Source organism: Squalius cephalus, assembly GCF_949319135.1.
Source record: "Squalius cephalus genome assembly, chromosome: 11".
Classification (NCBI taxonomy): domain Eukaryota; kingdom Metazoa; phylum Chordata; class Actinopteri; order Cypriniformes; family Leuciscidae; genus Squalius; species Squalius cephalus.
In genome coordinates this window covers 35,060,480-35,087,133 of record NC_137132.1, presented here as the reverse complement: position 1 = coordinate 35,087,133, position 26,654 = coordinate 35,060,480, and the positions used below count along the sequence as shown (strand labels likewise).

The 26,654-nt window shown below is 37.0% G+C and overlaps 1 protein-coding gene across 6 annotated transcripts in view; it reads left to right on the top strand.

The window, feature by feature from the left end:
• The window catches only part of dock10 (dedicator of cytokinesis 10), a 133,438-nt gene that overhangs the window by 69,159 nt on the left and 37,625 nt on the right, over positions 1–26,654 (top strand). For all 6 annotated transcript variants that reach the window (XM_079885596.1, XM_079885595.1, XM_079885599.1 and 3 more), the window contains exons 3-21: positions 2,861–2,950; positions 8,448–8,530; positions 12,949–13,021; positions 14,588–14,731; positions 14,838–14,972; positions 15,073–15,265; positions 19,138–19,223; positions 21,011–21,094; positions 21,255–21,407; positions 21,955–22,209; positions 22,551–22,673; positions 23,468–23,550; positions 23,722–23,844; positions 23,921–24,000; positions 24,138–24,325; positions 25,844–25,909; positions 26,002–26,094; positions 26,197–26,320; positions 26,426–26,547. In XM_079885596.1, the coding sequence (XP_079741722.1) occupies positions 2,861–2,950; positions 8,448–8,530; positions 12,949–13,021; positions 14,588–14,731; positions 14,838–14,972; positions 15,073–15,265; positions 19,138–19,223; positions 21,011–21,094; positions 21,255–21,407; positions 21,955–22,209; positions 22,551–22,673; positions 23,468–23,550; positions 23,722–23,844; positions 23,921–24,000; positions 24,138–24,325; positions 25,844–25,909; positions 26,002–26,094; positions 26,197–26,320; positions 26,426–26,547 (2,298 nt within the window). The remainder of the gene's footprint in view (positions 1–2,860; positions 2,951–8,447; positions 8,531–12,948; positions 13,022–14,587; positions 14,732–14,837; positions 14,973–15,072; positions 15,266–19,137; positions 19,224–21,010; positions 21,095–21,254; positions 21,408–21,954; positions 22,210–22,550; positions 22,674–23,467; positions 23,551–23,721; positions 23,845–23,920; positions 24,001–24,137; positions 24,326–25,843; positions 25,910–26,001; positions 26,095–26,196; positions 26,321–26,425; positions 26,548–26,654) is intronic.

Genomic DNA, 26,654 nt, shown 5'->3' with positions numbered 1-26,654 from the left:
GGTTGAGCTTATCTCTATATTATATCTCTGTAACATTAAACTCTCACATGTCTGATTTCTGAATATTGGTTATGTGTATAGTCAGATTGACTCATGAGCAGCAGCCTTTTTATTTTGGATATGCAATTTATGCACCCAATTGCCAAAATGGGTTATTTAATTTATACTGCCAGGTGCAGTAAAAGGGATTTCCCCTCTAAATGTAAAACATGGCCATATGAATGCACACAAAAAAAGATTCTGGCTGTATGTTCAAAAATATTTTATTTCCCCCTGTATCTCTTTAATTGTATTATTACTGTGATATGAATCAGTGGATTTCTATTATTGCATATAGCTAAATCAAAAAAAAACAAAAAAACATGTGGTCTCTGTATAGGGCCTTTAGTAGGGAGACCGGGGACAGTTGCAACAGGGGATGGTTGCAACATGTCATTTTTCTCCAATCAGAAACAAGCTAGAGTGATGACACTCACACTGAACATGCACAGTTAGACCCTCCCCCCACCAAGAAGACAGTAGGCATATTCAACATCTGCTGCTGCATTTACTGAACAAAACTCAATAACTGTTATTTGATAAATATGACTAAATAAATAAATAATAGGCTACAATAAAATTATTGAAATAAATAATACTATAATATTATAGTAGGCCTAAAACAGTTAATATTTTCAGAATTCTTTGCTCATTGAGACAAAAAGCTTAAGTTAATTAATGAAATTTAAGGTATTTTTAACATGTTGCAACCGTCCCTGGGTTGTGTTGCAACTGTCCCCTGGGTCGGGGTCAGTTGCAACATCTGACTTCTTCCATTCAAATAAATATTGTGAACGATATGTCATATATAATCCTCTTTAAATGGTATGGGTAATTAGCAGACAGATGCAAGTTTAATATATACAAATTTGGTTGGTCTAGTCCAAATAGTCTCTGAGTAATTGAGAGAAATGCAAAAAGTGTTGCAACTGTCCCCGGTCTCCCCCTAAGCTGCAAAATATCCTTTTATATTATTATTATATTATTGTTGTTGTTGAGAACTTAAACCACACAAATTTCAGCATTCCTCCCCAGCCTTGGTTTTCAGACTGTCATATATTCCCCATGTCTTGTCTGGACTTTTGTTGTATTTCCTGTCCTAGTTCCATGTTGTAATTCATTGTAGTTTTCCATGTTGATTATTCTCCCCGGGTGTGTCTCGTTTCCTTGTTACCTTGTTTAGCTTGTTTGCCCCTGTGCATAGCCCTTGTGTTTTACTTGTTAATCTGTCAGTTTTTGTATATGTAATGGTTTCTATTGGTTTTGTACCTTGAGTTCTTTGTTATCTGTTCACTGTTACATACCTCAACAATCGCATTGAATTTATTTGGCATATAGTACAGTCCAACTTCATAAGCCTGAATTCCTCTAGAGGTGAGTGTAGTGTTGTTAATAAACTCTTTCAAACTCCAAATTCCTTTCCATCAATCCATTGTTTATTAATCTGGTCAAACAAATTGAGGACTTCAGGTGCACAGGAGCAATGTGCAACTCTGAGACGTTATGATATCACATCACAAGTGATTAAAAACTAATTCAACTGAAGTAATATAGTCAACAAAATGCATGTACATTACTCTTGGACTTGGAATTGTAAGACTGGAGAAATTAGAAAATGAAAATTAGAAATCTGTTTGAGGAACGACTACTCCCCGAGAAGACAGAAGGACGTGTCTGGAAAATTGGCATTTGAACTCTCTCTTTCGAAATTAGCATCCCAATCCTAGATGCAAGTCGTCTTAATCTACATCTCTTTCCCTTGAACCCCTCTTCCCCCATCCCTTCTCTCTCTCATGCTGAGATCACCAAAATTCACCCAAAAATCTATATGGTTTAATGTGAACAATTATTATACAACACTATACATGTTTGGTAGCATTTGAAATGTCTCTGTGCGACTGGTACAATGGTCTCGTCTCCACAGAAGTAAACCAAAAGGTAATATAGTTTTTAAGAGTTTAGAGAAATCTTGCTTACAGAGGAGGGTGGGTCTTTCATGCAAATGACGTCCTGTCCTCAAAAGATGTAAACTCTGGAGACCATCCCTGTGTTTCAATGTCCATACTATCCATCCTAAACAGAATGTGAGATTAAAGTAAGTGTGTCCCAAAGCATAGTATGTTGAAAAAAGTATGCCAGAAGTCCCCGGATGGTCTACTATTTCCAGTGGATTTTCGAAGTGTGGATCTATGCACACTCTAAAGGATAATATTGCCCACAACCCACTGCGCTTTGGTGGAGGAACTACAAACATGAGTAAAAAGTGTTAAAAAACTACAAAACATGGCGGATATTTGCGACCGACGGTGAAAGGTTTAGATAAAGGTGTTTGAGTGACTAATCAAAGTTTAACCTGATAAAAATATATATATATATATTGGTTGTTCTCTATTTCATCTGGAATGACAATGTGGACTTTAATAAAGATCCGTTTGGGCATTAACTTTTAAATGCATCATTGTGCATTAATATAAGGAGAGTCTCTGTATGAAAGACCCTGCAACTTCAAATCAACACGCTACTGCATTTCTCTCCGATACGGTAGGAAATTAAATGTGGAGGGTTTTAACTGTGACAAGATGAGTATCTTTTTTTGTCAAGAGATTTTAAAGCGCCATTTGTGAAGAGTGCACATATGAGTACGTGCTCTAGTAGGCCTAAGTAAAGCTTAGGTGCGCACGGCAAAAATTAGTAAGGATGAGCCTATGATTGAATATGAAAATAAAGCAAAATACCTGAGTCCTCATGAATCCCATAAACCCCTCTTGAATTATTTGATTTCGTTGATGATTTCAAATGATCTCTATCTGTTTTATTCCAGGTGTCCACTCTTCCTGTAGAGAGGAGAACCGTGAAGTCCACTGTGCCAGAGGGAGCTGACAAACATGCTGAATGTCTGCTGGTCAGACAGGTAAGTGTACGTGCGTGTGTAATCCCAAATAAAAGAGTAGTTCAGAAATACAGATGGAGACAGGAGGGTAACCGTGTAAAGTCTACATTTTCAAAACTCTAAACAACACACTTGTAACACTGCTAATCACTCTAATTTCCTGTTTTCATTACAGTTGTACATTTTTTCTTTCCTCATAATCGGTGTTTCAAAACACAATATCATTGTAATATGTAATGAGAACATGTGGTTTAATCACATAAATACAACACCAAGATCTTTTAGTTTAGTACTTTTTAACAATAATTTAATTCAGTAGCAAATAAAGCAAGATACATGTTTCAAGTCACCATTGTTTCTGAATTAAAGAGTTACAGTAACACAAGATACAGCTCCCACAGTAGACAATACATGTACAGTAACTAACATATGTATTTAATGTAAAATCCATAATGGTTGCAATATCTGTCCAGTGTTATCAAAGGGTGTGATGAAGATATGACTTGTTACGAACCCCTAATCAAACTCCCGTTTTTTGAGCGGTTTTCCGGGGTTTTTTTTTTTTGCTCTGCTGATCTCCAGCAACCTCCCTGTAGTGCCCACGCACCCCGCACTTTGAGAACCACTGATATAGACTATAACAGGAGAAGAGCTACTGTAGAACCCACATAAACATCAAAATGTTGCAACACCAGCAAAATAGTGATGAAATACCATCAGCACCCTGCTGTAGCAGGACAGCTCCAACCCCAATCGCACTGGTATGCACCTCAAGCCACATCCAGGGCAGACAGGAGGGGTGCACTACAGACGAGAGATTTTGCAGACAAAAATGCATGTTGGCACTCATTAGTCCAACTGAAACAAACTACACTAGACTACTAGCAACTACACATTCCCAAAAATCTATACAATCTATATCTTTTCCATCCAATGGATGGACCGTTCCGTACCTGCTTTCCCAGATATGTGACAAAAGCTTAAGCAAATTCACATTTCTTAAGATTTAACGTTAGGGATACAGCAGCTAAATGGCAAAACACCAAGTTTAAGGTTGAAATATGTTCAGCCCATGTAGATGAATAAATTACTATGTCATGCAAGTAAATACTGAAATTAGGAACCTCACCTAGAACCATTGACATTAATCGTTGGAATGTTGCCGGTGAGTTTCACACCCCGAATGCCATCCGTTTATTTTGAAGAAATGTGTCAGTTACAAACACCGAAATTTGAGAAGTGTGCTCTGTTAAAGGCACCTGCCAGTATCCCTTCAGCAGATCTAGCTTCGTAATGTATTTCGGCACTGTGATATTATCAATACAGTCTTCAATACAAGGCAGCGGAAAAGCATCAGGCACGGTGACAGAATTAACTTTTCTAAAAGCAGTACAAAAGTGAAAGGACCCATTGGCCTTTGGTACCAAAACCATTTTGCAATAGATACTTCACTTCACTTCACTTCACTTCACTTCACTTCACTTCACTTCACTTCACTTCACTTCACTTCACTTCATTTCACTTCACATTTCTTCTCTCTTACCTGTGGGGCAACGATAGGCATGTTGCTTTATTGCTAATGCACCACCGACCTTGATGTTGTGGTGGCAAACAAAATTATATCACTGAATAATTGTATTTGATGAGGTTTATTTTCTTGCAAGAAAAGGCCAGCAGTCATACAGTCACACAGAGTGGCTGCAGAATGTGACAGTGAAGGGAGGACATCCTTCCTCCTTTATAGTCTTGACTCCCAGAATGTTATCTTTCTAGGCCAATTGATGGTATTTTCAACCATATGTGGAATATTCTTAGACTTGTTCATCATATTTTATCCTTGAGTGGAGGCCCTGCTGTCACGTACCAACACTCTCCATTCCAGTACAATTCCATATTAGAATAAGCTGTGTGTGTGCTCTTTTACTGTCATATGATGGTCATGCTTCCAAAATGTCATGCTGGATGACAGAAGTACATGGATAAACGTCATTAAATAGATTTGGAAAACTGTCCACCTGCTTAGTTACATCTTGTCGCTGTTCACCCGGTAGATAAAACAGTTGAGAAGAAAGCATTGACAAAACTTCTGAGTTTTTCAACCAACCCCCATTTTCCATGGATACTACAGAGTGGGGGAGAAGGAAGGAGGCAGATGTTTTTTGGCCTCTGCAACCCGAGAATGCTTAGCATGTTTATTCTGGATTACTTCCCTCAAATCCTGTTTCTTTTCCTCGAATTTCATCTTTTCTGCGCTATACTCTTCAGAGGAGGAGGGGCACAATAAGACAGTTGATGTCTGCCAGGTTCACCAGAGATGCCTCTTCATAGCCACCATCGATCAGCCGATTGTGTCAGCAGTTTGCTTGGTGGCATGGAGAGCCAAATCAGTAGTGCGACGCAGCTCTGCTACTGCCTCAGGGGGAGTCCCTAACCCTGGTCCAGGTCTTTCAGCAGATCGGCCTGGTAAGTCTGCAACACATCCATTGTGTGCAGGACCACTACGGCCTGACCCCTAGCACCTCCGGGACATCTGTAATTTTAGTGCTCTTAGATTTGAGTGGAGCGTTCGACACAATTGACCATGGCATTTTGTTGTCACGCCTTGAACATGGTGTTGGCATCCGAGGAAGTGCCCTTAGCTGTATTAAATCTTTTATCAATGGTAGAATATTTTAATTTGGCATTGGATACTCTGTTTCATCTGTAGCTTCTCTCACTTGAGGTGTTCCTCAAGGATCCATCCTGGCTCCTACTCCGTTCTCTCTATACATGTTACCATTGGGCTCTATTCTTAACAGGCATGCAGTGTCCTTTCATTTTTATGCAGATGACATCCAAATCTATCTGCCTTTGAAGCGCAATGACAAGGAAGGCTTAGAAACCTTGCTTGCCTGCTTAGCTGATATAAGGTCCAGGATTTCCTCAAATCTTTTACACTTAAATGCGAGTAAAACGGTAGTCATTGTATTTGGGCACTCTATGGGTGAAGATAATCTAAACTTCTACATCAAACCAGCTGTCAAAAATGTGGGAATTATTCTGGATTCCACTGAATTACTCTGAATTATTCTGAAATCAATAAACAAATCAATACAATAGTTAAGATGAGTTCTTTTCACTTGAAACTTTTGTCCAGAGTTATGCCCTTTTTATCTTTCAAAGATCTTGAAAGAGTTACACATGCTTTATTGTTATCTCGCTTGGATTATTGTAATTCTCTATATTATGGAATATTCCAGTCGACTATGGCAAGGTTTCAAATAGTTCAAAAAGCTGTAGCTAGATTTCGTAAGCGAGAACATATTACTCCAATTTTAATTGCTTTAAATTGGTTGCCAGTGCATTACAGAATTGAACTCAAAATACTGCGTTTCGTTTTTAAATCCTTAAATTGTCTGGCGCCTTCCCACCTGTCTGAACTTTTAAATTTGAACACGCCAGTCAGATGTCTGCGTTTCACAAGCGGAAACATTCTTTCCCAGCCCAGATCAAAGTTGAAGTCGCGAGGAGATCGTGCATTTGCAGTCATTGGACCTAGGCTATGGAATAATCTCCCGCTATCCCTGAGATCTTTATCCTCTGTACATGAGTTTAAAGTTAACCTAAAGTCATATCTTTTTACTCCAACATTTAACTCATCTTAACTATGTTCTGTTTCTATTGTGTGTCTCTCTTTTTATATATTTTAGATTTGTCCTGTACAGCACAGTGGTCAACTATAGTTGTGTTTATTTGTGCTATATAAATGGATGGATGGATGGATGGATGGATGGATGGGAGCTTTCAACATCGATGCCTCCCCTAGCGAGAGATAGCTGGCTAGCGTCTCTTCAACAGGTGGCATCGACTCATATCCATGTTCACGCATTCCCTCTACCCTTGCATAATTTGCATGCTGAAATAGATGAATGTGGGCAATATGGTTTCTTCCAAGATCTTTCCACCTCAGCATGCATATCTGGAGGAAACAGAAGGCTTGTGAGTGTCACAGTCACCAGTTACTTCATCCAGCTTCACTACATTGCCCTGCACCCTCCTTGGCTCACACTTGCACCTCCTTCACAATCACCTGCACCTGTCAGCGATCACCCTCGTTAACTTCACCATTTAAGCACTCTCCTCCCACAGTCCCGGTGTCTGGACAAGTGCTTCAGATCACTCACCAGAGAAATTGCCATTCCTGTTTTCGTCTTTGTCTGTCTACTCACCTGAGAATTCCCCATTGTCATTGTCATCGTCCGGGTTCTCGTCGTCATCCCTGCTAAAGACTTTCATCCAACCAAGTCAGCTAAGTCATCAGCACATCAGTATTCCAGTTCATCGATCATCTCACCTTGCATTGCTCTACCTGCACTTTAAATAAATATCCTCTTTGTTCACTTTACCCTTGTCTGCCTTCGTCTGAGTGTGACAGTGAGAGCTGGATAAAAATCACATAAAGATTATGTCCGGATAAAAATCGCTCGTCCAACCTGCCACAAGCAGTCTCACATCTCTCGCGCCTCCAGGGCAGATCCAATCTGTTTGTGACATAGCCTCTAGCCTCATAACCTCTAGTAACTCATCATACGCATACTCCTCTCCCAAGCAAATAAAGCACAGATAAAACTAGTGAATGCATGAATGTCCATGCAACCAAAGCATTCATGCATGTTTGAGCTTCGGTTTGCCATTGAAAAATCTAATTGTAAATCTTTTTTTGTTTTTTTTTTGTTTGTTTTTTTTAAAACGTTTAACCTAAATCTTTTTTACCTCAAACATCTTTGATATGTTGGTGGTCATTCACTTAATTCAGAAAATTACACATTTTACATTCAAATAAAAAGCACAATAAAGCACAGATTGTGTAAATCATCTGGTGTCATATAATGCTGACATGTATGGACATACTTCCTGAAACTTTTCGCTGCCATAACTGCCTTCGACATGTTCCAAACAAATGCTCTTGAAGAGAAGGAAGAGAATCACTTGTACTTCAGATGGCCTTTTATACTCTGGTTGCACCGTGATGTCACAGGCTGTCTCCAGTCGATGTACTGTATTGACGTGCTTCAGACACTGGTCACGCTTGAGGCGTTCCCCATTGCGTTCTAGGAAGCAGTACAAGTTCCCATTCAAAATGGAAATAAAAATGTATTTTCTCACCCTTATGTTGTTTGAAAACCAGTCAGACTTACATTAATCTTTAGAAGAACAAAACGTGTGACTAGTGAATGCATGAATGTCCATTCAACCAAAGCATTCATGCATATTTGAGCTTCGGTTTGCCATTGAAAATGGTCAAATTGTAAATCTTTATTTTTTTTTTTTTTTTTTAAGTCTAAAACCTAAAGCTTTTTTTTACCTCAAACATCTTTGATATGTTGGTGGTCATTCACTTAACTCATAAAATGACACATTTAACATTCTGTAGGGCTTTTTGAATTGAAGGCAAAAAATAGAACTGAATGACTTTTTGTCGTTTAGCTCTTACAGTAGGAACCTCTGTCTTTATATAACTGTATTTTTTTTCCTATAGGCTTGTCAATACTTCAACTCCCAGCTGCATGTGATCCAGTATAAATACGAAGAGTATGCAGGGGACTACCGCATGCTGCCCAGGTACAGCTCATTACTGCTCCACCAAACCTTCCAACAGCATCGTTTTCTTGTCATCAAACCATTCGTCTTGAAATTATAGAAGCATATTTTTACCACAGCAGAGTAAGAAATATTATTTCATAATAATGAGAATTATTATTTCATTATAACAGTCATAAAAATGAGAAACTTTGTTTACACTTTATGGTAAGGTGACATCTTTGTCTTTATTATGTGCTTGTTTTCATCTGGAAAATGTAATGTTTGTCACATCTGCAGTATGTCTCTTAGACGATTCCTATCAGATGTTAAATTGACATATAGAAAATTATTTAGATTTTGAATGTATGTAAGCTGCTTTTAAAAGATGTTTATCAAATGTTTGGACACAACAGATGCTTTAGATGAAGCACTTTAACAGACACCTTTGGCAGATAAAGATTTTTCAAATATTAATAATATTTTAAAACAAAACTATATCCAGGGCTGCCAACTCTCACGGATTAAGTGTGAGACTCACACAACTGACACTGTTCCCACACATCCATTTTCTTTTGCAGTTAATAAAACAACCAACTGACAATGACAGACAAGACAGAGTAGGGGTACTTTGTATATGAAACAAAGTCTCAGCTTTCAAATTCTGTCCATTTTATTACCAAATTCAAACGATAAATACCATTTTGGTGCTCTTAAATATGACATGACAGATCGCTGTAGCATCTCAGTTCAAGCGGCACGAGAACCGATCTGTGTTCCTCTTTATTACTAGTTATAAGACCAAATAAGCAGGAATGAACATCAGACTGTGAAAGATACATGGTAAATGGACTGCATTTATATAGCGCTCTCACAGACCTATGGCCACCAAAGCGCTTTACATATTGCCTCACATTCACCCATTCACACACCGACGGTGGTGTCAGCCATGCAAGGCGCCATCCAGCTCGTCGGGAGCAGCTGGGGTTAGGTGTCTTGCTCATGGACACCTCGACACTTGGTCAGGTGGAACTGGGGATTGAACCACCAACCTTCCGGTTTGTAGACAACCTACATGAACCACTGAGCCACTGCCACCCCAGTAACCCCTTGTGAACAATATGTCACGTAAGGCCATTCAATGACTATATATAGGATGTTAGTTAGTAAGAAAAAATAACTTCAGAGAAGAACATTTGGCTTACACCAGCATATTGAAAACACCACATAGACAATTTTAGACATATAAACAACATTAAAAGCTTGATTTTCACCACAGAGGGACTTTAAAAGAATGCATCCTCGCTGCAATCAGTTTCACAGTTCTTTTTCTTATTTGAATAGTTTCCTTCTGTTTTCCACATATACTCCTGTCATTTAAGCCTCACAAACAGGAACAGGTTAGTTTCAGGCGCATTTTTTTCAGTTTCAGTTCCTGCTCATCACAGTCACCTCAGTTTTAAAAGAACGTGCTCCTCAAAGTTCCCTCTCCTCTCTTTGATTCGTTTTCTACTATTTTCCCCACATATTCCTGTCACGAGTGCTGTGAACACGGACAGGCGAAGACTTACTCGAACTCAAACTTCTATAATCACGGTGAAACACCCGTTCAGCACCATTGTGCTATTGCTTCAAAAGGACTAGCCCATAATGCATTGCGTACTGCACTAAGAATAATGACAGAAATCAACACGTGAAGTCTTACGTTCTTAGAACTAGAGGAGAGAGGCTCATTCAACTAAAGCTGGAATCATCATGAAGCAGTTGTCTGCAAAAATAGTCATCAAGAAGTCTCAAGAGCAAAGATCCAGTAAGTAACTTTTGGGGCAGAGGGAAACACAGCCCGGGGAGCAGGCGATATCAGCAACCGGTAGGCTGGGTGGAAAGCTGGAAGAATCGGCAAGGGACAGAAAGATCCATGATCAGACTCAGAGCAGGCGAGGAATATCCGAGGGAACCGTTAGCTTGAGATGGGGAGATGAAACAGACGGACAGATGAAGACAGAACTGGACTGATCGGCGAAGAGAATTGGCCTGAGTTGTTTCATTAGCTTGGACCAGGCATTGCCCAGTGGTGATGTGTGAATAGGCAGATCCTTTGTGATGTAATATAGAAGCCTGTAGCTCTGTTCACAATGGCAGCGAATAATAATAATAATAATAATAATACATTTTATTTATAATGCGCCTTTCACATACTCAAAGCGCTACAGCATACAGAACAAAATAATCAAACAATCAAACATTACAATAAAACAAAAAATCTGTATCAAAAAAATACACAGTTTATAAATTAAAAGCTTGACTAAAAAGATGTGTCTTAAGAAGTCTCTTAAAACAATCCACAGAAGCAGCATCCCTGATAGACGCAGGTAATGTATTCCATAACTTTGGCGCATTACAGGAAAAGGCCCTTCCCCCCATAGTTTTTAATTTACAACAAGGCTGAAACAGAGAGAGAGAGCCAGCAGAGCGGAGAGAGCGAGCAGGAATGGATGGAGTAACCAAATCACCGCCCATGTACTGCTTTATAAGTTAAAATCAGAACTTTAAAATCAATACGTGACTGAACTGGAAGCCAATGCAGTTGCTGGAGCACAGGTGTAATGTGATGGCGTGATGATGTGTGAGTCAAAACACGTGTGGCAGAGTTCTGTATATATTGCAACCTCTTAATAGAGTTTGCTGGTAAACCCGCAAAGAGAGAGTTACAATAATCATAACATAAATCCCATCCATTTTCAATGGAGAGATGGTGACTTCCAGGAGAATCAAGAGATGGCGACAGGATATAGGCTCGTCCAGCAACTTAAGAAAGTTAAGAAATGTTTCACTTTACGCAAATAGAGAGACTTTAAGGAGAAACATACCAATAGGAGTGCAGACTGTGTCAGTGGAGCTCACACGTCACCGTCTCGAGTGCAGACAGGACAGAGGATTTCTGGTGCGATTTCACTGTCCTATGATTTATCTGGAACCACATATGGATATAATAAATTAATGATGTGTGGAAAAGAAACTGACTGCAGTCTTAGTGAGTTTGATTCATACATTGATAGTTCTTGTTGATTATCAATCAATAATCAGTTTTAGCAACACCGTTCATATTTAAAACAGTTTCCTCTGCATAGTGTTCATTATTAGGGTCAAGAAAACTGATTGTTTGCCAAATTTGAATGACATTTTGAACATTTTTGGCAGCATGGCAGCAACTTTTTATCTAGTCTAATATCTAGTTTATATAACAATATTTTCCAACAGCAGAATTTTAATTTTTAGCAAAAAGAAAACTTATTCCTACTCAAATTAGAATATCTTAGTTTTACCAGCAGTATATGTCAACTGTGATCGGATTTTCTACAATATGTCCAGACTTGCTGTCTACTAATAACATTAGAGTAACAACACTAGGAGCGAGAACCTGGCGACATGCAGCGCTAAAGTTGCTGGCCAGTCAGTGATGTCGGTCAAAAGAAAAATGTGTGTGGTGTGTGTTTGTGCTGCATGAACCGCCACACTGTCTCTACCACCCAGGACAGACACAAAGGGCTCTGGTTTACAAGAGCACTCAGACAGGCAGCAGAATGGACACCTGTATGTGGGGTCCTGGCAGAATAAAGCTCACTGAAATGGGTGATAAACACTACTTGATGTGGAAAACACTACCTCTTTGAGGAGAGGAGGATTTATTGGTGCACTAATGCTTGATGTGTGTGTGTGTGTGTGTGTGTGTGTGTGTGTGTGTGTGTGTGTGTGTGTGTGTGTGTGTGTGTGTGTGTGTGCGCGTGTGTGCGTGTGTGCGCGCATGTGTGTGTGTGTGTGTGTACTTGTACAACTATCTTTGTGAGGACCAGTTTGAGTTTTAGACCATTGGAGTGAGGATAAAGAGAATAAAGTGAGGACATTTTGGCCGGTCCTCACTTTCTGAGACACCTTTAAAGGCCTGTTTGAGGGTCAAGACTTGGTTTTAGGGATAAGGTTATAATGAGGTTAAGGGTAAGGGTTCGGGTTAGGCACTTAGTTGTGATCGGAAAGGTTAGGGTAAGCGGCTAGAGATTGCATTGTGTCAATGAATGTCCTCATAAAGATAGCTGTACAAGAATGTGTGTATGTGGTTCAGGTATTCCCTATGTTGTGGGGACGTATTTTTTAGTCCCTATAAGGAAAACAGTTTATAAATCATACCAAGTGATGTTTTTTCCCCCTGTGATGGGTAGGTTTAGGGTTAGGGGATATAATATACAGTATAAAACATGAAAGCTCAACATCCGAAGGTTATATATATATAATCAATTGTTGTCTTTGCTGTTAATAATATATAAATGAACATTATTAATTAAACGTAATCAGCAGCACCACAAATCCAAAACCAAACTGCTGGTGGAAGTGAAGACGGTCTCTCTCCTTCTCTTCTTGTCCTGATCATGGTGGATGACAGTGGTTCTGTTCTCTCTGTATAGGAAGCTGTATAAAGCAGAGAAGTTGCCCTCCCACTCTTTTGAGATTGACCATGAAGATGTGGACAAAGATGAGGTCAGTATGGTGTATCAAGAAGGCCTTGCCAAACTCATACCAGTAATATGTTTGGACACACTTGACTGAATTTTTGTTTCACATAATCTTAAGTCCTGGTACTTAAAATGTATATTTAATATGAATATATTTTCTGTCCAATTTTAGTGTGTTACTTTCAATAAAAGTCTGGTTATTTTATTGTATTGCTTGTATTTTGTAAATTCAGTATCATTAAAATGATTGAATTAAATTAAAAAGTCTAATTTTAATACAATTTTATATATATATATATATATATATATATATATATATATATATATATATATATATATATATATATATATATATATATATATATATGTATATATATATATATATATATATATATATATATATATATGTATATATATATATATATATATATATGTATATATATATATATACAGTGCTATGCATAAGTGAATACAACCATGCTAAAGTTGACTAAAAAGAGGAATAAAAAATCATATTTTGGAAATTGAACTTAATGCCTTCATTTAAAAAATTTGGAAAAATCCAACCTTTAAGGACACCAATTTTCTTTGTGAATGAATAATGTATCGTAAATAAATAAATGTTCTTCCTTAAAATACACGGTGCATAAGTGAGTACACCCCTATGTTAAATTCCCATAGAGGCAGGCAGATTTTTATTTTTAAGTTTTTTTTTTTTTTTTTTTTAGGATACTATGCATCCTGATAAAGTTCCCTTGGCCTTTGGAATTAAAATAGCCCCACATCATCACATAGCCTTCATCATACCTAGAGATTGGCATGGTTTTATTTCAGTTAGCCTAAAAGCTAGTTTGATTTGCATTGAGAGATGATCTTATGGAAAGTACCCCATGCCAATCTCTAGGTATGGTGAAGGCTATGTGATGATGTGGGGCTATTTTAATTCCAAAGGCCAAGGGAACTTTATCAGGATGCATAGTATCCTAAAAAAAAAAAAAAAAAAAACTTAAAAATAAAAATCTGCCTGCCTCTATGGGAATTTAACATAGGGGTGTACTCACTTATGCACCATGTATTTTAAGGAAGAACATTTATTTATTTACGATACATTATTCATTCACAAAGAAAATTGGTGTCCTTAAAGGTTGGATTTTTCCTAATTTTTTAAATTAAGGCATTAAGTTCAATTTCCAAAATATGATTTTTTATTCCTCTTTTTAGTCAACTTTAGCATGGGTGTATTCACTTATGCATTGCACTGTATATATAAAATATATATATAAAAGCAATCATTTTAATTTCGTTTTTTGGATAAGTGCATCCATAATTTTTGGATTCGGTCCAGAATTTTCATATCAGTGCATCCCGACTCCAATAGAAATGTCTGAATGGCAGGCAGAGGTACGAACTGAGACGGTGGGGTCATTGGTTTGGAACGACTAGTAAAGCTGTGTGTCAGAGACACCATGTGCATTTATGACTATGCCTACTGGGGTTGTGTATATGGTTAAAATGAAAGGAGCAGAATAGTAGTTTCCTGATGATTCCTGTTTCTTGTCTTTATATGAGATGTTTAAACACTTTTTTGTAGGACACAACCTCTTTGTCATCATCTAAAGGAGGAGGAGGAGGAGGTGCAGGCAGTGGAGGTGTTGGAGGGATCGGCGTTTTTAAGTCTGGCTGGCTCTATAAAGGGAACTTTAACAGCACTGTCAACAACAGTATAACTGTTCGGGTAAGAGAGTGTTTTTTCATTACAAATTCTGTATTATCACTAAAACTACTTGTGTGTAAAACATTACTGATTGCCTGCTACTTGCTTGTTGTTTGTGCTTTTACAGTCCTTCAAGCGACGATATTTCCAGTTGACTCAGCTAACTGACAACTCTTATATCATGAACTTCTATAAAGATGAGAAAATATCAAAGGAACCTAAAGGCTGTATCTTTCTGGACTCGTGCACCGGGGTGGTTCAGGTTGGTACAAATACAGTTTAGTAAAGCAGTTTAGTGAACAACGAGGTGACTAATGACTAATATTTATTATGATTTCTGGGTCCATTTGGGGTTCATGCAGAATAACCGCCTAAGGAAACACGCCTTTGAGTTGAAAATGAATGAAGTGACTTATTTTGTCCTGGCTGCCGAGAACGAGCAGGACATGGATGACTGGATCAACACTTTAACACGCATCCTGCAGATCAGTCCTCCAGAGGGCCCGGGCCCGGTTCTGGACCGCAAGAGTGTGGACCTGAGCGACAATAAGCACGGTGGGTGCTTAGAAATCATCAAATACTAGAAAGAGTCAATCATATCACTCTATTGTCCTCATATACACAAGTGCAACAGTTAGTGATAGAACTTTGGTGCTGTTCCAATCATGACAGTGACGGGACAATATACAGATGTTAGATCGAATCTATTGTACTGTACAAAAATTCCCCTGCAAAAGATTGAAAACTTCCCAAGGGAAGATTTTGGAAAATATTAGAAAAAAATAAAATAATTTGTGATGGCCTTGCATTGATATGACACAGCACAATCCATGAAAACATACAACATTTTTTTTATTTAAAAAAATCAATTCAGAACATAAGAACCTTGATGAAAACAACATTCATTCATTCATTCATTCATTCATTCATTCATTCATTCATTCAGAACCAAATGAACAAGACCCAGCACTCACAACACTTGACAAATTACATGGAGAAAAGCAGCAAGTGGTCATTTGAAACTCCCTTTCTCATATCCTTCTGAGGTCCTGCATATCTCATACTTCATGGAAACAAAGGCCATTATAAAAACTATTTATCTGCTTATCACACAATTTGTCTGAGACAGGGAGTAAAACACATTTTAGTGTAATTCTAAACATGTTTACTCCTCTTTTTGCTGTTAAATCTTCACTGATTTTTTATAAAGTAAACTTTTATATGGTTAGTTAAATTTCAAGATGAATACTTACGGGACTAAAGGTATTTAGGTTTACTTGATTATTCATATTTTTATTTTTATTTTTTTGAAAAATCATGTTAAAATGTTGCTCACAAACATCAGGCTTTTGGGGAACTATAGTTGCACATCTCTCAGACATTATTGATGAATATCATCTTACTAATATATTTTATTGGCAGATATATTTCATAAATTTGCTCAGTTTGGGCCTCTGAATAAACTGTTTTCTTCCTCCTCAAGTATGAGCTCCATATTCTCACTATATTATACTAAATGAGCCATAAAAACCTTTTATAGAAATTTATACCCAACAAAATGTTTATTTTTAAATTTTTGATTTTTTTTACACTTTAGGGTCCAATTCTCACTATGAAACTGTTTGCTTATTAGCAAGCATATTACTAGGATATTGGCTGTTTATTAGTACTTATAAAGCAAATATTTTGCATCCCTTAATCCACCCAATACCTAAATTTAACAACTACCTTGTGCTAACTATTAATAAGCAGTAATTCTGAGTTTATTGAGACAAAAGTCGTAATTAATAGTTAGTTAATAGTGAGAATTGGACCCTAATCTAAATTATGAGCAATATTTTCTACAGGTTCAAACTATTTAAAAAAAAAAAGATTTTTCTCACTATTATTTCTTATGTCAGGGTTAAATATATTACATGGTTAAACAAATCACCATAAGGTCACCATAAATGTGCCAGATTTTAAATCATGGATCTGAAATATCAGGCAAAAACTGTAAGAATCACAATCTGATTGTCACATACAGTAATGCCTTGATTACCTTAGGTTAGGACTACTAACAAATGGCATATGTTGCGAGCGTATGACTGTGAGGTCTCTATATCGAGCCAAATAGGTTTAAGATCCGCCCTAATCCATTGGGTCTGAAAGAAAAAGGAAGATATTGTCGGTGTAAAATGGCCCAGTGTTCAGAGGCAAAAATGGCATGTTCGTCAAAATCTGAAGTGGATCCCAAGTAGCGTTTTGTTTTAATTAGATGAAAAACTGTGTATGTATATATATATGGGTGATTCTTAGACTATGGGCACTTTTATGTACTTTGGTCATATTTTTAAAAATACATACAATTTTGGACAAAGTCCTCTTTCTTTTTCAAACTAACAATAAAACCTCCTTAAAAACTTTTTACTACCTTTCTATTATGATTTTTTCATACTTTTTCATCCTTATAGGTGCCAAAATCACTGTTTTATCCTTGTCGCACACCCTGACTTTTTAACTTCAACAATGAAAATACAGTTTAAAAGTATGACTTATCGGGTAACTATTAATATACCTAAATTAAGCACTAGTAAAATAATTAAAATACATTATAGTATTTAATGTGAGACCACCATCAATATTACTTTTTATACAAAATATAGTTGTCGCACAGTATTGGTGTCATTTCCACCACAACACTGTAATGTCCCTTTAAAAAGTTTGTGTGAGAGATTGTTTAGGTGGTTTCTATGGAAATGTTCAGAGACATCAGAGCACATGTTGGACATGGAGGCAATTTTAAATTTTCATCAAGAACAAAATAAGAAAAATCAAGGTAAATATTGCTTGATCAGTTAATATATTTATTCTACGTCATTTCCAAACATGCTGTACCTTCAAGGGTGTTTTTTAAAAAGTTAAAAAATTTAAGTTAAATAAGAGTATTTTACATACATGAAATGGTAAGTATTAATTCAAAGCTAATCAGTGAAGCTATCTTCCATTTTTTTCACAAAAAACTACAGAAATGTCATTTCCACCACAGTCATTTCCACCACACTGCCCTCTGTGGTGGAAATGACAGCATGTGGTGGAAACATGCTGTACCTTCAAGGGTGTTTTTAAAAAGTAAAAAAATTTAAGTTAAATAAGAGTATTTTGCATGCATGAAATGCTGAGTATTAATTCAAAGCGGATCAGTGAAGCTATCTTCCATTTTTTCACAAAAAACTACAGAAATGTCATTTCCACCACAGTGCCCTCTGTGGTGGAAATGACAGCATGTGGTGGAAATGACATTTATGATTACAAAGTACAATTGATATGGATTGCAAGAGTAGATTGACTTTGTGAATTGAGTTTACTGAGTGTCATGAGTTTAAGAGTTTTTCAAATAAATATTTCTCTAAATATTACTGTTTCTCTACATTCACGTTAATTCATTGTCATTTCCACCACCACCGTCATTTCCATCACCACACACATTTTTTAAAAACATTTAAAAAGTTCTCATCACACATTAAAAATGTATCCACAATTTACAAGATCATGCTCTACTTAATATAAAAATTCAAGTTATTTATTTTCTAATAAGCTCTTGCCCAAACCAATATTAAATTTCAGAGTGTGACAGGTGTACAGTTCATCATTTGGTCCTTAGGGCAGTCAATTTATCTCATTGACAAATGTATAATTATTGTACATTGTGGAAAAACTGATAAAACTAGTTACAAAAATGATCTTAGACAATTCTTGAGTGGCATAAGTTATTCTGTTTTTAAATAACAGCTGTATATAGAGATGTGGTGGAAATGACATTTGTTCATTGCAGGTCGGAAAAAATGTAAAATATTAACAATTTCTCTTGTAATCTAAGTTTGTCCTCTTACAGACCTTAAAACTAGATAAATTATTTAAACTTATGAGACTGTGTTACGTGACTTTTGAACAAGTTTTTTTTATTCAACTTCACAAGCCTAAAAGTGCCCCTAGTTGAAGAAACGCCCATATATGTGTGTGTGTGTTTAAAAAACAACAAAGAAAAAACAAATCTATTCATACTCTCTCTTCCTTTAGCTAAGAATACTTCTAATGAAGACTCTTTACAGTCTCTGTTTTTCCGTGATAGATTCTGAAGTTTTAAGACCGAGGGGTTCAGATAGAGCAAGTAGAGGGTCTGTCACATACCCTAGTGGTCGGCATGAGAGCTACATGTTAAGGAATCAGGAGGTCATGTCATGCCACACGTGCCACGGGCTGTAGTTGCCAGCTCACACTCTATGCACAGCATCCACTGGAGGTCTCAGATAATCTAGATAATCTCAAGTGAAAAATGACCAAAATCCACCACTGTACACAATTAGTGCCACGTGTGAAGATCACTACAAGTGTTTGCACTTTATTGCATTGTCAACTAAAACATTGCTTTGTTGTTGTTGTTTTAGAGATCATTGATATGTCGTTGAATCATGTTCCTCTCCATGAAAATGAGGAAACGACTGAAAATGGAATCCACCCTGATCTGGCCAAGGTAATTCTTTGTAATTCTGTCATGTTACTTCCTAGGCACATGACATCAGTGCACCCTCTTTATGAAAAAGGAAATGGCCCTTAATGTATGCAGTGAGATCATTGTACTGTTAAAACATGTTGCAAGTTTCAGAACTCAAAACTTCCTTGTTAGTACAAAAATAGCTCTTAATGAAACCAAGCTGCCAAAACGACTTTTTTTCTACTTCCTGGTTTTTATTACATATGAGATGAAAACACCAGCATAAGCCCGCCTGCACAGAGCCAGATCAACACCTACATATATACATCATCGTCTGTTATTGCTGTTTATGTGATTTATCTGTTTAAGCGAGCAAAGAGCGTTCTCTATATAATTGCTGGAGCTGTCAATCACTTCAGTTCAGCACGAGCTCAGTGACTGAGTTGTGCACGTTATAATCATCTACACATGCACTACGCAATGAGTCTTTTATTTACAGTTTGTTTGCATGTTGCTATGATGAAAGCAGGAGAATGCAGAATTCAAGTTGCAGTAGTGAGATCATTGCATGTGTGCGCTCAACAGACATGACTGTGATCGGCTATAATGCTCTGCACTGCAAACTTATATTCTACTGTATTTATTAGGGCTGTCAAAAGATTAATCGCGATTAATCGCATCCAAAATAAAAGTTTGTGTTTACATAATATATGTGTGTGTACTGTGTATAATAATTTTCTATATATAAATACACACACACATGCATGTATATATTTAAGAAATATTTGCATACATATACTGTATATATTTATATATAATTTATATTATATATAAATATATTTTTTTTATATATAAATTACACATTTTTCTTAAATATATACAAGCATGTGTGTGTATTGATATACACAAAATAATTATACACAGTACACACACATATATTATGTAAACACAAACTTTTATTTTGGATGCGATTAATCGCGATTAATCTTTTGACAGCCCTAGTATTTATACTATTATACTATATTTAATGCAAATATAAACATATAGTTCTATAATCATACTTTTCATGAATACTTTATCTTGGCAGCTGTAATAGTAAAACGGTCATAAAAGTTTGTAACTCTTTCCTGTCTGGAATTTATTTATTTATTTATTTATTTATTTATTTTGCCAGCATGCACCAGCATTTTTTTTTATTTTCACAAAACTTTCATGGCCCCCAGAATTTTTTTTAATTTTTTTTTTTATGAATATCTGAACATGCAATATATCAAAAGAAAGAACAGAGCCCCATTGTATTCTAGCTTCATGCATTCTTTAGTTATTGACACTTGATTGTGTGTAAGTTTCATTTAAAAAAAGCAACATTTTGAACACATGCTGAGAAAATCACGTTTTTGTCAAAGACTACGTCCAGATCAGATTCAGAACGATGATCAAAGCACAGATGCAGTAGATCGAGTCCATCAACACCATCAAAGCTTCACAGTCCTGTAGCTCGTCCTGGGTCGATATTTCATTCGGTAACATTGTGCAGTTTTGATTTATATGCTGTTTAATGGAAACATGGATTGCCGGAAAATTCCGTCAATGGCAGGGAAAGAGTTAAAAGAGTTCCACATTCTTGTTATTATAGAATTGCCTTTTATTTTTTAATTATGACAGATTTTAATGTAAAAATCCTACTAACTTTATAAATGCACCTCAGTCTAGCTTTCACTGTATAGAACCTTAAAACACTTCAACACATTTAAAGACATAAACAAGAAATGAATGGTGCGTCATGAGATCATTACACATAATTAACACTAATGTTGTATTTGCAGTATATATCTGAGACAGAGGATGGCTCGAGAGCTGCCAGAGGAGAGGAAAGACTAAACCTGTTCTCCCTGGACCCTGATATCCCTGTATGTCTTCAGGAAAACACACATAATTCATATGCTGTGTGTCTTAGCACTACTGTTTCTTTCTGTTTCGTGAATATTTACATTGTTTGGGGGTTGTGCAAAGGGAATGTCATTATATGTGTAGTTTTGGGATGTGAGGAAAGAATGCTTTGTGTTAAAGGTTTTGCGGAGTCTCAGGATGGAGAATGGGGATTCTGCTTCTGTCCAGCCATTTGATGAGAAGCTTGGGAAGAGACTGATGATCTCCTGTGGCTCACTCAACCTCACACTGCAGGGCTGCGTGAACGAGGCCGACACTGAGCCAGTTACTAACGTATGGTGTCATATCCTTCTGACACACACACACACCTACCATAAGTTGTGCTAAAAACATAAGCCCCTTTCACAGCTACAGTATACAGCTGAATGCATTTGATGGCAAACCAACTTTATCATTCAAATACATCATTTAGCACACTGCAAATTTTTAAATTCTCAAAATTCTTGGACGTTGTCGAGTGAGCTCAAACCAAATGATGGCTCGCACTTACTGTAGGACAATTAAAGGACATAAATCTTACAAAATGTACAAACATTCATTGATGCTAAAGAAAGCTAAACACTATTGAAACAAAGGGGATGTCAGCTTGATATGAACTGAATGGTTGGTGTAAATTGTTATTATTTTGTCTTGTGGGAAATGTGTAAATATCTTATGTCGTTTCTGAAGGGCATTGCTAAATACAAAAAAAAAAAAAAGATCTTTTATGTCTTATATTTATATAAATTCTGCAACGAGGTATGCACTCATACAGTCAGCTGTATATAGTGTATCGTTTATGAATCTGCTTTTATGAGTGAGCACTGCTGTCTCTCCTCAGATCGAGCCTTTCTTTGTGTCGGTTTCTCTTCTGGACATACGTGAGGGCAGGAAGGTTTCCGCTGACTTCCATGTGGACTTAAACCACGAGGTTGTGCGGCAAATGCTCAGTAGTTCTGGTAATCCAGGAGATCAAGGGTTGGATGGCGGGAACGGTTCTCCACAGGAAAATGGACTCGCCTCGTCTGTAGAGAAGAAAACAGAGGACTGCCAATTGAGCCCAGACTTGGAGAACTGGCTGCGCTTCCCTAAACAGGTATCAATACAAGTGCCCTTTGGATATAGGAATATATGGCCTGGTTTCACAGTCAAGGCTTAGATTAAGCCTGGATTAAGCCTTAGTTCAGTTAGGGTATTTAAGTAGCTTTTTATTAACGTGCCTTAGAAAAAAAACAGTACAATCTTGAGACAAAACAATTGCACTGACATATTTTATGTCATAAGATATATGCAAGTTGCTTTTGGTTAAAACAGCTCAAACATTTGAGCACTTTAGTCTGGGACTAGGCTTACGCCTTGTCTGTGAAACCGGCCGTCACATGGTTTAGATCTATGTTCATGCGTTTGTGGGGTTTACATGTTTGATCATTCCTGCAGGCAATTTTTTCCGTTACGAACCCACACACAGACATTGTGATGGTGGCACGGGTGGAGAAAGTTTTGATGGGAAATATTTCCAGTGGTACAGAACCCTACATTAAAAACACAGATTCCAGCAAGGTATTTCATTTAGATATTTTTCTGTTGTAAGTGGCTTTGAATAAAAACATTCATGTATAATTATTATTTTTAAATACAATTTAATCTTATTTGTTGGTCATATTTGAAGTATGTCAAAGACTAAGTATTTAAGTGCATGTTCATGGGGAATAGATGAGGTGCTTTCTTTGTGCGTTAGTTTATTTCCAATGTTACGTTTAAAAAGCGTAATAGTATCACTAATGTCCCCTGTTTGACCACTGAAGGCTCACTTAAAAATGTCTGAATGTCAATTGCATTAGATAAAATAATATCAAACCAGTAGAATTTATTTTAAGAGAAGATGCAACACGCACATTTTAAAAGCAAAACATCACAAAAAAGTTCTTTGCTATGATCACAATTATAAAAACAATAAATATACAGCTCAAAATGAACACAAATTGTGAAACATCTCCGTATTTGATTAACTACACTTGTGGTTACTCTGCTACAGTAGGACCCCTGTGTGAACTTGAGGAAAACTGGTTTTATATATCCATTAAAATCACTATAACAGTAGTTGGTTAAAAGGCATTGATAAAACATAAGATATGAGAAAAGCACAATCATCAGTTGTTTACAAATGGCGGTTGGTTGTCACTAAATATCATGAATGTAATGGCATTTAAATATTGTTATATGTGTCGTCTAAATACACATAATATTGATTTAAGCACTAATATATTATCTAAGTTGTAGTTGTAGCTACTGGAGCTTTGGCTTGGCAGTTAATAGACAAATACATTGAAATCCATTTTCTCTGCTTGTTCTAGACTGTCCAAAAGATGTTGAAATCCAATAAGCAATTCTGTAGCAAACTTGGAAAGTACCGAATGCCTTTTGCCTGGTCTGTAAGGTAAGTGAATCCCAATGGGAGCTTCTTTTCCATGCCCTGGTGCTTCAGAATTGGCAGAACAAATAAAAACTGCGGAAACACTTCATATACGAACCAGCTCTTACACTATTAACAGTTTATTTTGTTTAAAATCATTTCAGCCATAACATTTCTTCCTTCTGTATATTCCAGGTCAGTGTTTAAGGACAACCAGGGCACAGTGGACAGGGAATGTCGCTTCTCTCCTCTCTTCAAACAGGAAAGCAACAAGATTTCCACAGAAGATCTCATCAAACTCATCACAGAGTACAGGAGGTACAGACTCTACGGTCACACACACAAATAACATGTTATAATTAATAACCTCAGTAAAATGAAGCATTGTTTACAGGGCAGAGAAGGCCAGTAAACTCCAGACCATCCCTGGAAACCTTGAAATAAATGTGGACTGCGTTCCCATGGAATGCCCCAGTACGTTCCACTAAAACTACAAACATCCTCACATTTAGAGCTGAATTGAAGCAAAAATATAATTTTACTCATAAATGTTATTGTATACTTGTCTGCTGTTGTGTACCCACACACTCACCTACACACACGTTTCTCAGATTGCGTGACATCCTCATATGTTGCTCTGAGGCCGTTTGAGGACTGTGGCCTTCATGCTCCTACAGTGGAGGTAGACGAGTTCCTGCAGGACTCATCGAAGTTTGCCCAACCTTACAGAGTCTACAAGAATCACATCTATATCTACCCCAAACACCTCAAGTATGACAGCCAAAAGAGTTTTGCAAAGGTGAGAAAATAGTGGACACAACACACTTTCACCATAGTGCTTGATTTGGAAACTAATGCATTTTGACGTTTGCATCACATAACCAGCACCATGTGTTTGGCTTTCCTGAGCTAGTAAACTTGCCCGGCAGCTCACCTGGTACAGCATTGAGCTCTTGGGTTTGCATCCTCGAAAAAATGAGTCACGATTAAAGAGCTGAGAGTCTTGTAGAAGCAAGCTAAAATGGCATGGTTCCTTCAGTAAATGTGTTTTTATCTCCCATTTGCTTTTGTTAACACTATCGTTTAGGTTAAGTGTAGGGTTTAGTGCAGGTGCTACATTATTTTCAAACACGATTAACCTTTTAGCGCCACTCGTCATAAATTTCGTTTTCAAACTGTCACGATACACACAACAACCAACGCAATAAAACATTGGCAGATTGACGTTCGTCTATTTCTAATAAAACTATATGTGCCAGTCACTGAAAATATGACACTTGCAAGAAGCAATATAATATCATTTTACAGAGATGTCGCCACAGGCACGTTTTTCCAATGATCCTGGGTTGTGAATGTACGTAGTATGAATGAAATCTGTACATACAATATCCGCCATGTTGTCATTGTCATGTGACTTACTGCCATTCACAACCCCTCTCCCATGGCCTTAATGGGAGAGTAAAGTGTCCTATCAAATGCGCACTTTGTTTAATTTTGAATTAAAGAATTAAGATTAAAATGTATAAGAAAGTTAGCTGGTTATAGTTTTTACCTATTGTTTTATGAATACTGTGAATTTGGACATACTACTCATTGCATATACTGTTTTTTGCCTACTATTATAGTAGGGAAGTACACTGAATTATTTTTTTTATTTTTTTAAGTACAATTAACTTTTAATCATTTCAACTTAAATTACATTAAACTGACTTTTTTTTTTTTATATATAAGTTGAATCTTGTATAACAAGATATTAAAAAAAAAGATGTATAAAAAAAGTTGAAAATTGCTTAACTTACTTTGAGTTAAACCAATGTAAAAACATACAGTATGTTGTCATAACATTGATTATATAATTTTTTACAGTGTAGGCATATTCGGAGGAAAAGTGCTGTGTTTAGATTGGTAAGATCGCTAAGCTATTCCTCTCTAAATAAAAAAGTAAATGAGTGTAAATGTCAGCAACATCATAATTGACTAGTGGACGAAGTCTGTCTGTGGAAAACATGAGGTCATCTAATTTAATCGGTCTGCTATTTTATTGTAAACAACACTCCTGATTGGAGGCTTCTGTAAATATTTAGCTCATAAATAGTTACGACGAAACTCATTTTTACTGGTGCAATACTGGCGCAAATATTTGACTCCACAATTAAGTTTGAACTTCTGAATGGGTGATGTCCCTGAGGAGCAACTGAAAATGCTGGAATTGCTTACAGTGTAACCAAGGATTCAGTTGTGTTCTTCACAGTTTTCTACTCTTTGTTCGTTCGACATGCAGTGTGTAGTCACGCTATGCTCCTTTTTTATTCGATAGGCTCGGAACATCGCAGTTTACGTGGAGTTCAGAAGCTCTGATGAAGAACATACAAAGCCACTTAAGGTTACATAACACAATATTTCCATCACTTTCCATCAGCATCTGCTTTAGAATTTGACTCGTGAATATAAAATGTTGTACATCAATTTCCACAGTGCATCTACGGAAAGCCAGGAGGTCCAGTTTTCACCACGTCTGCCTGTTCCACAGTTCTGCACCATTCACAGAACCCAGATTTTTATGATGAGGTAGTTTGCAAAATCTTCAAAATGTGCTTCAGAAGCTTTGCAGGTCAGCACTGTTACGTTTAGATATGGTACTTTAACATGTGTTGTGATATGTTTGATCAGGTCAAGATTGAGCTGCCCACACATCTTCATGAGAAACACCATTTACTCTTCTCCTTCTATCATGTGACCTGTGACATCAATGCCAAGACCAGCTCTAAGAAGAAAGAGGCTCTTGAAACTCCAGGTCAGAGATGCACATCAAGCCCATTGATCCTATGCTGTGAATGTTGAAATGCTGTAGTGCTCTGACAGCGTGTTTGTGTGTACTGTATGTTGGTTTATGTTACAGTGGGTTATGCGTGGTTGCCTCTCCTGAAGGACGGCCGTATTACCTCTCAGGATTTCAGCATTCCAGTCTCCTGCACTTTGCCTGGTGGATATCTACACATTAAAGATACTTCATCCACCAAAGTGAGCACAAGAATCCAGAAACGCAAATAAACAATCAGTTAAGAAAAAGAAAATAGAGAAATAGAGATGTAAGTGTGATTATGATTATGGTGAATGTAGAGTGAAGA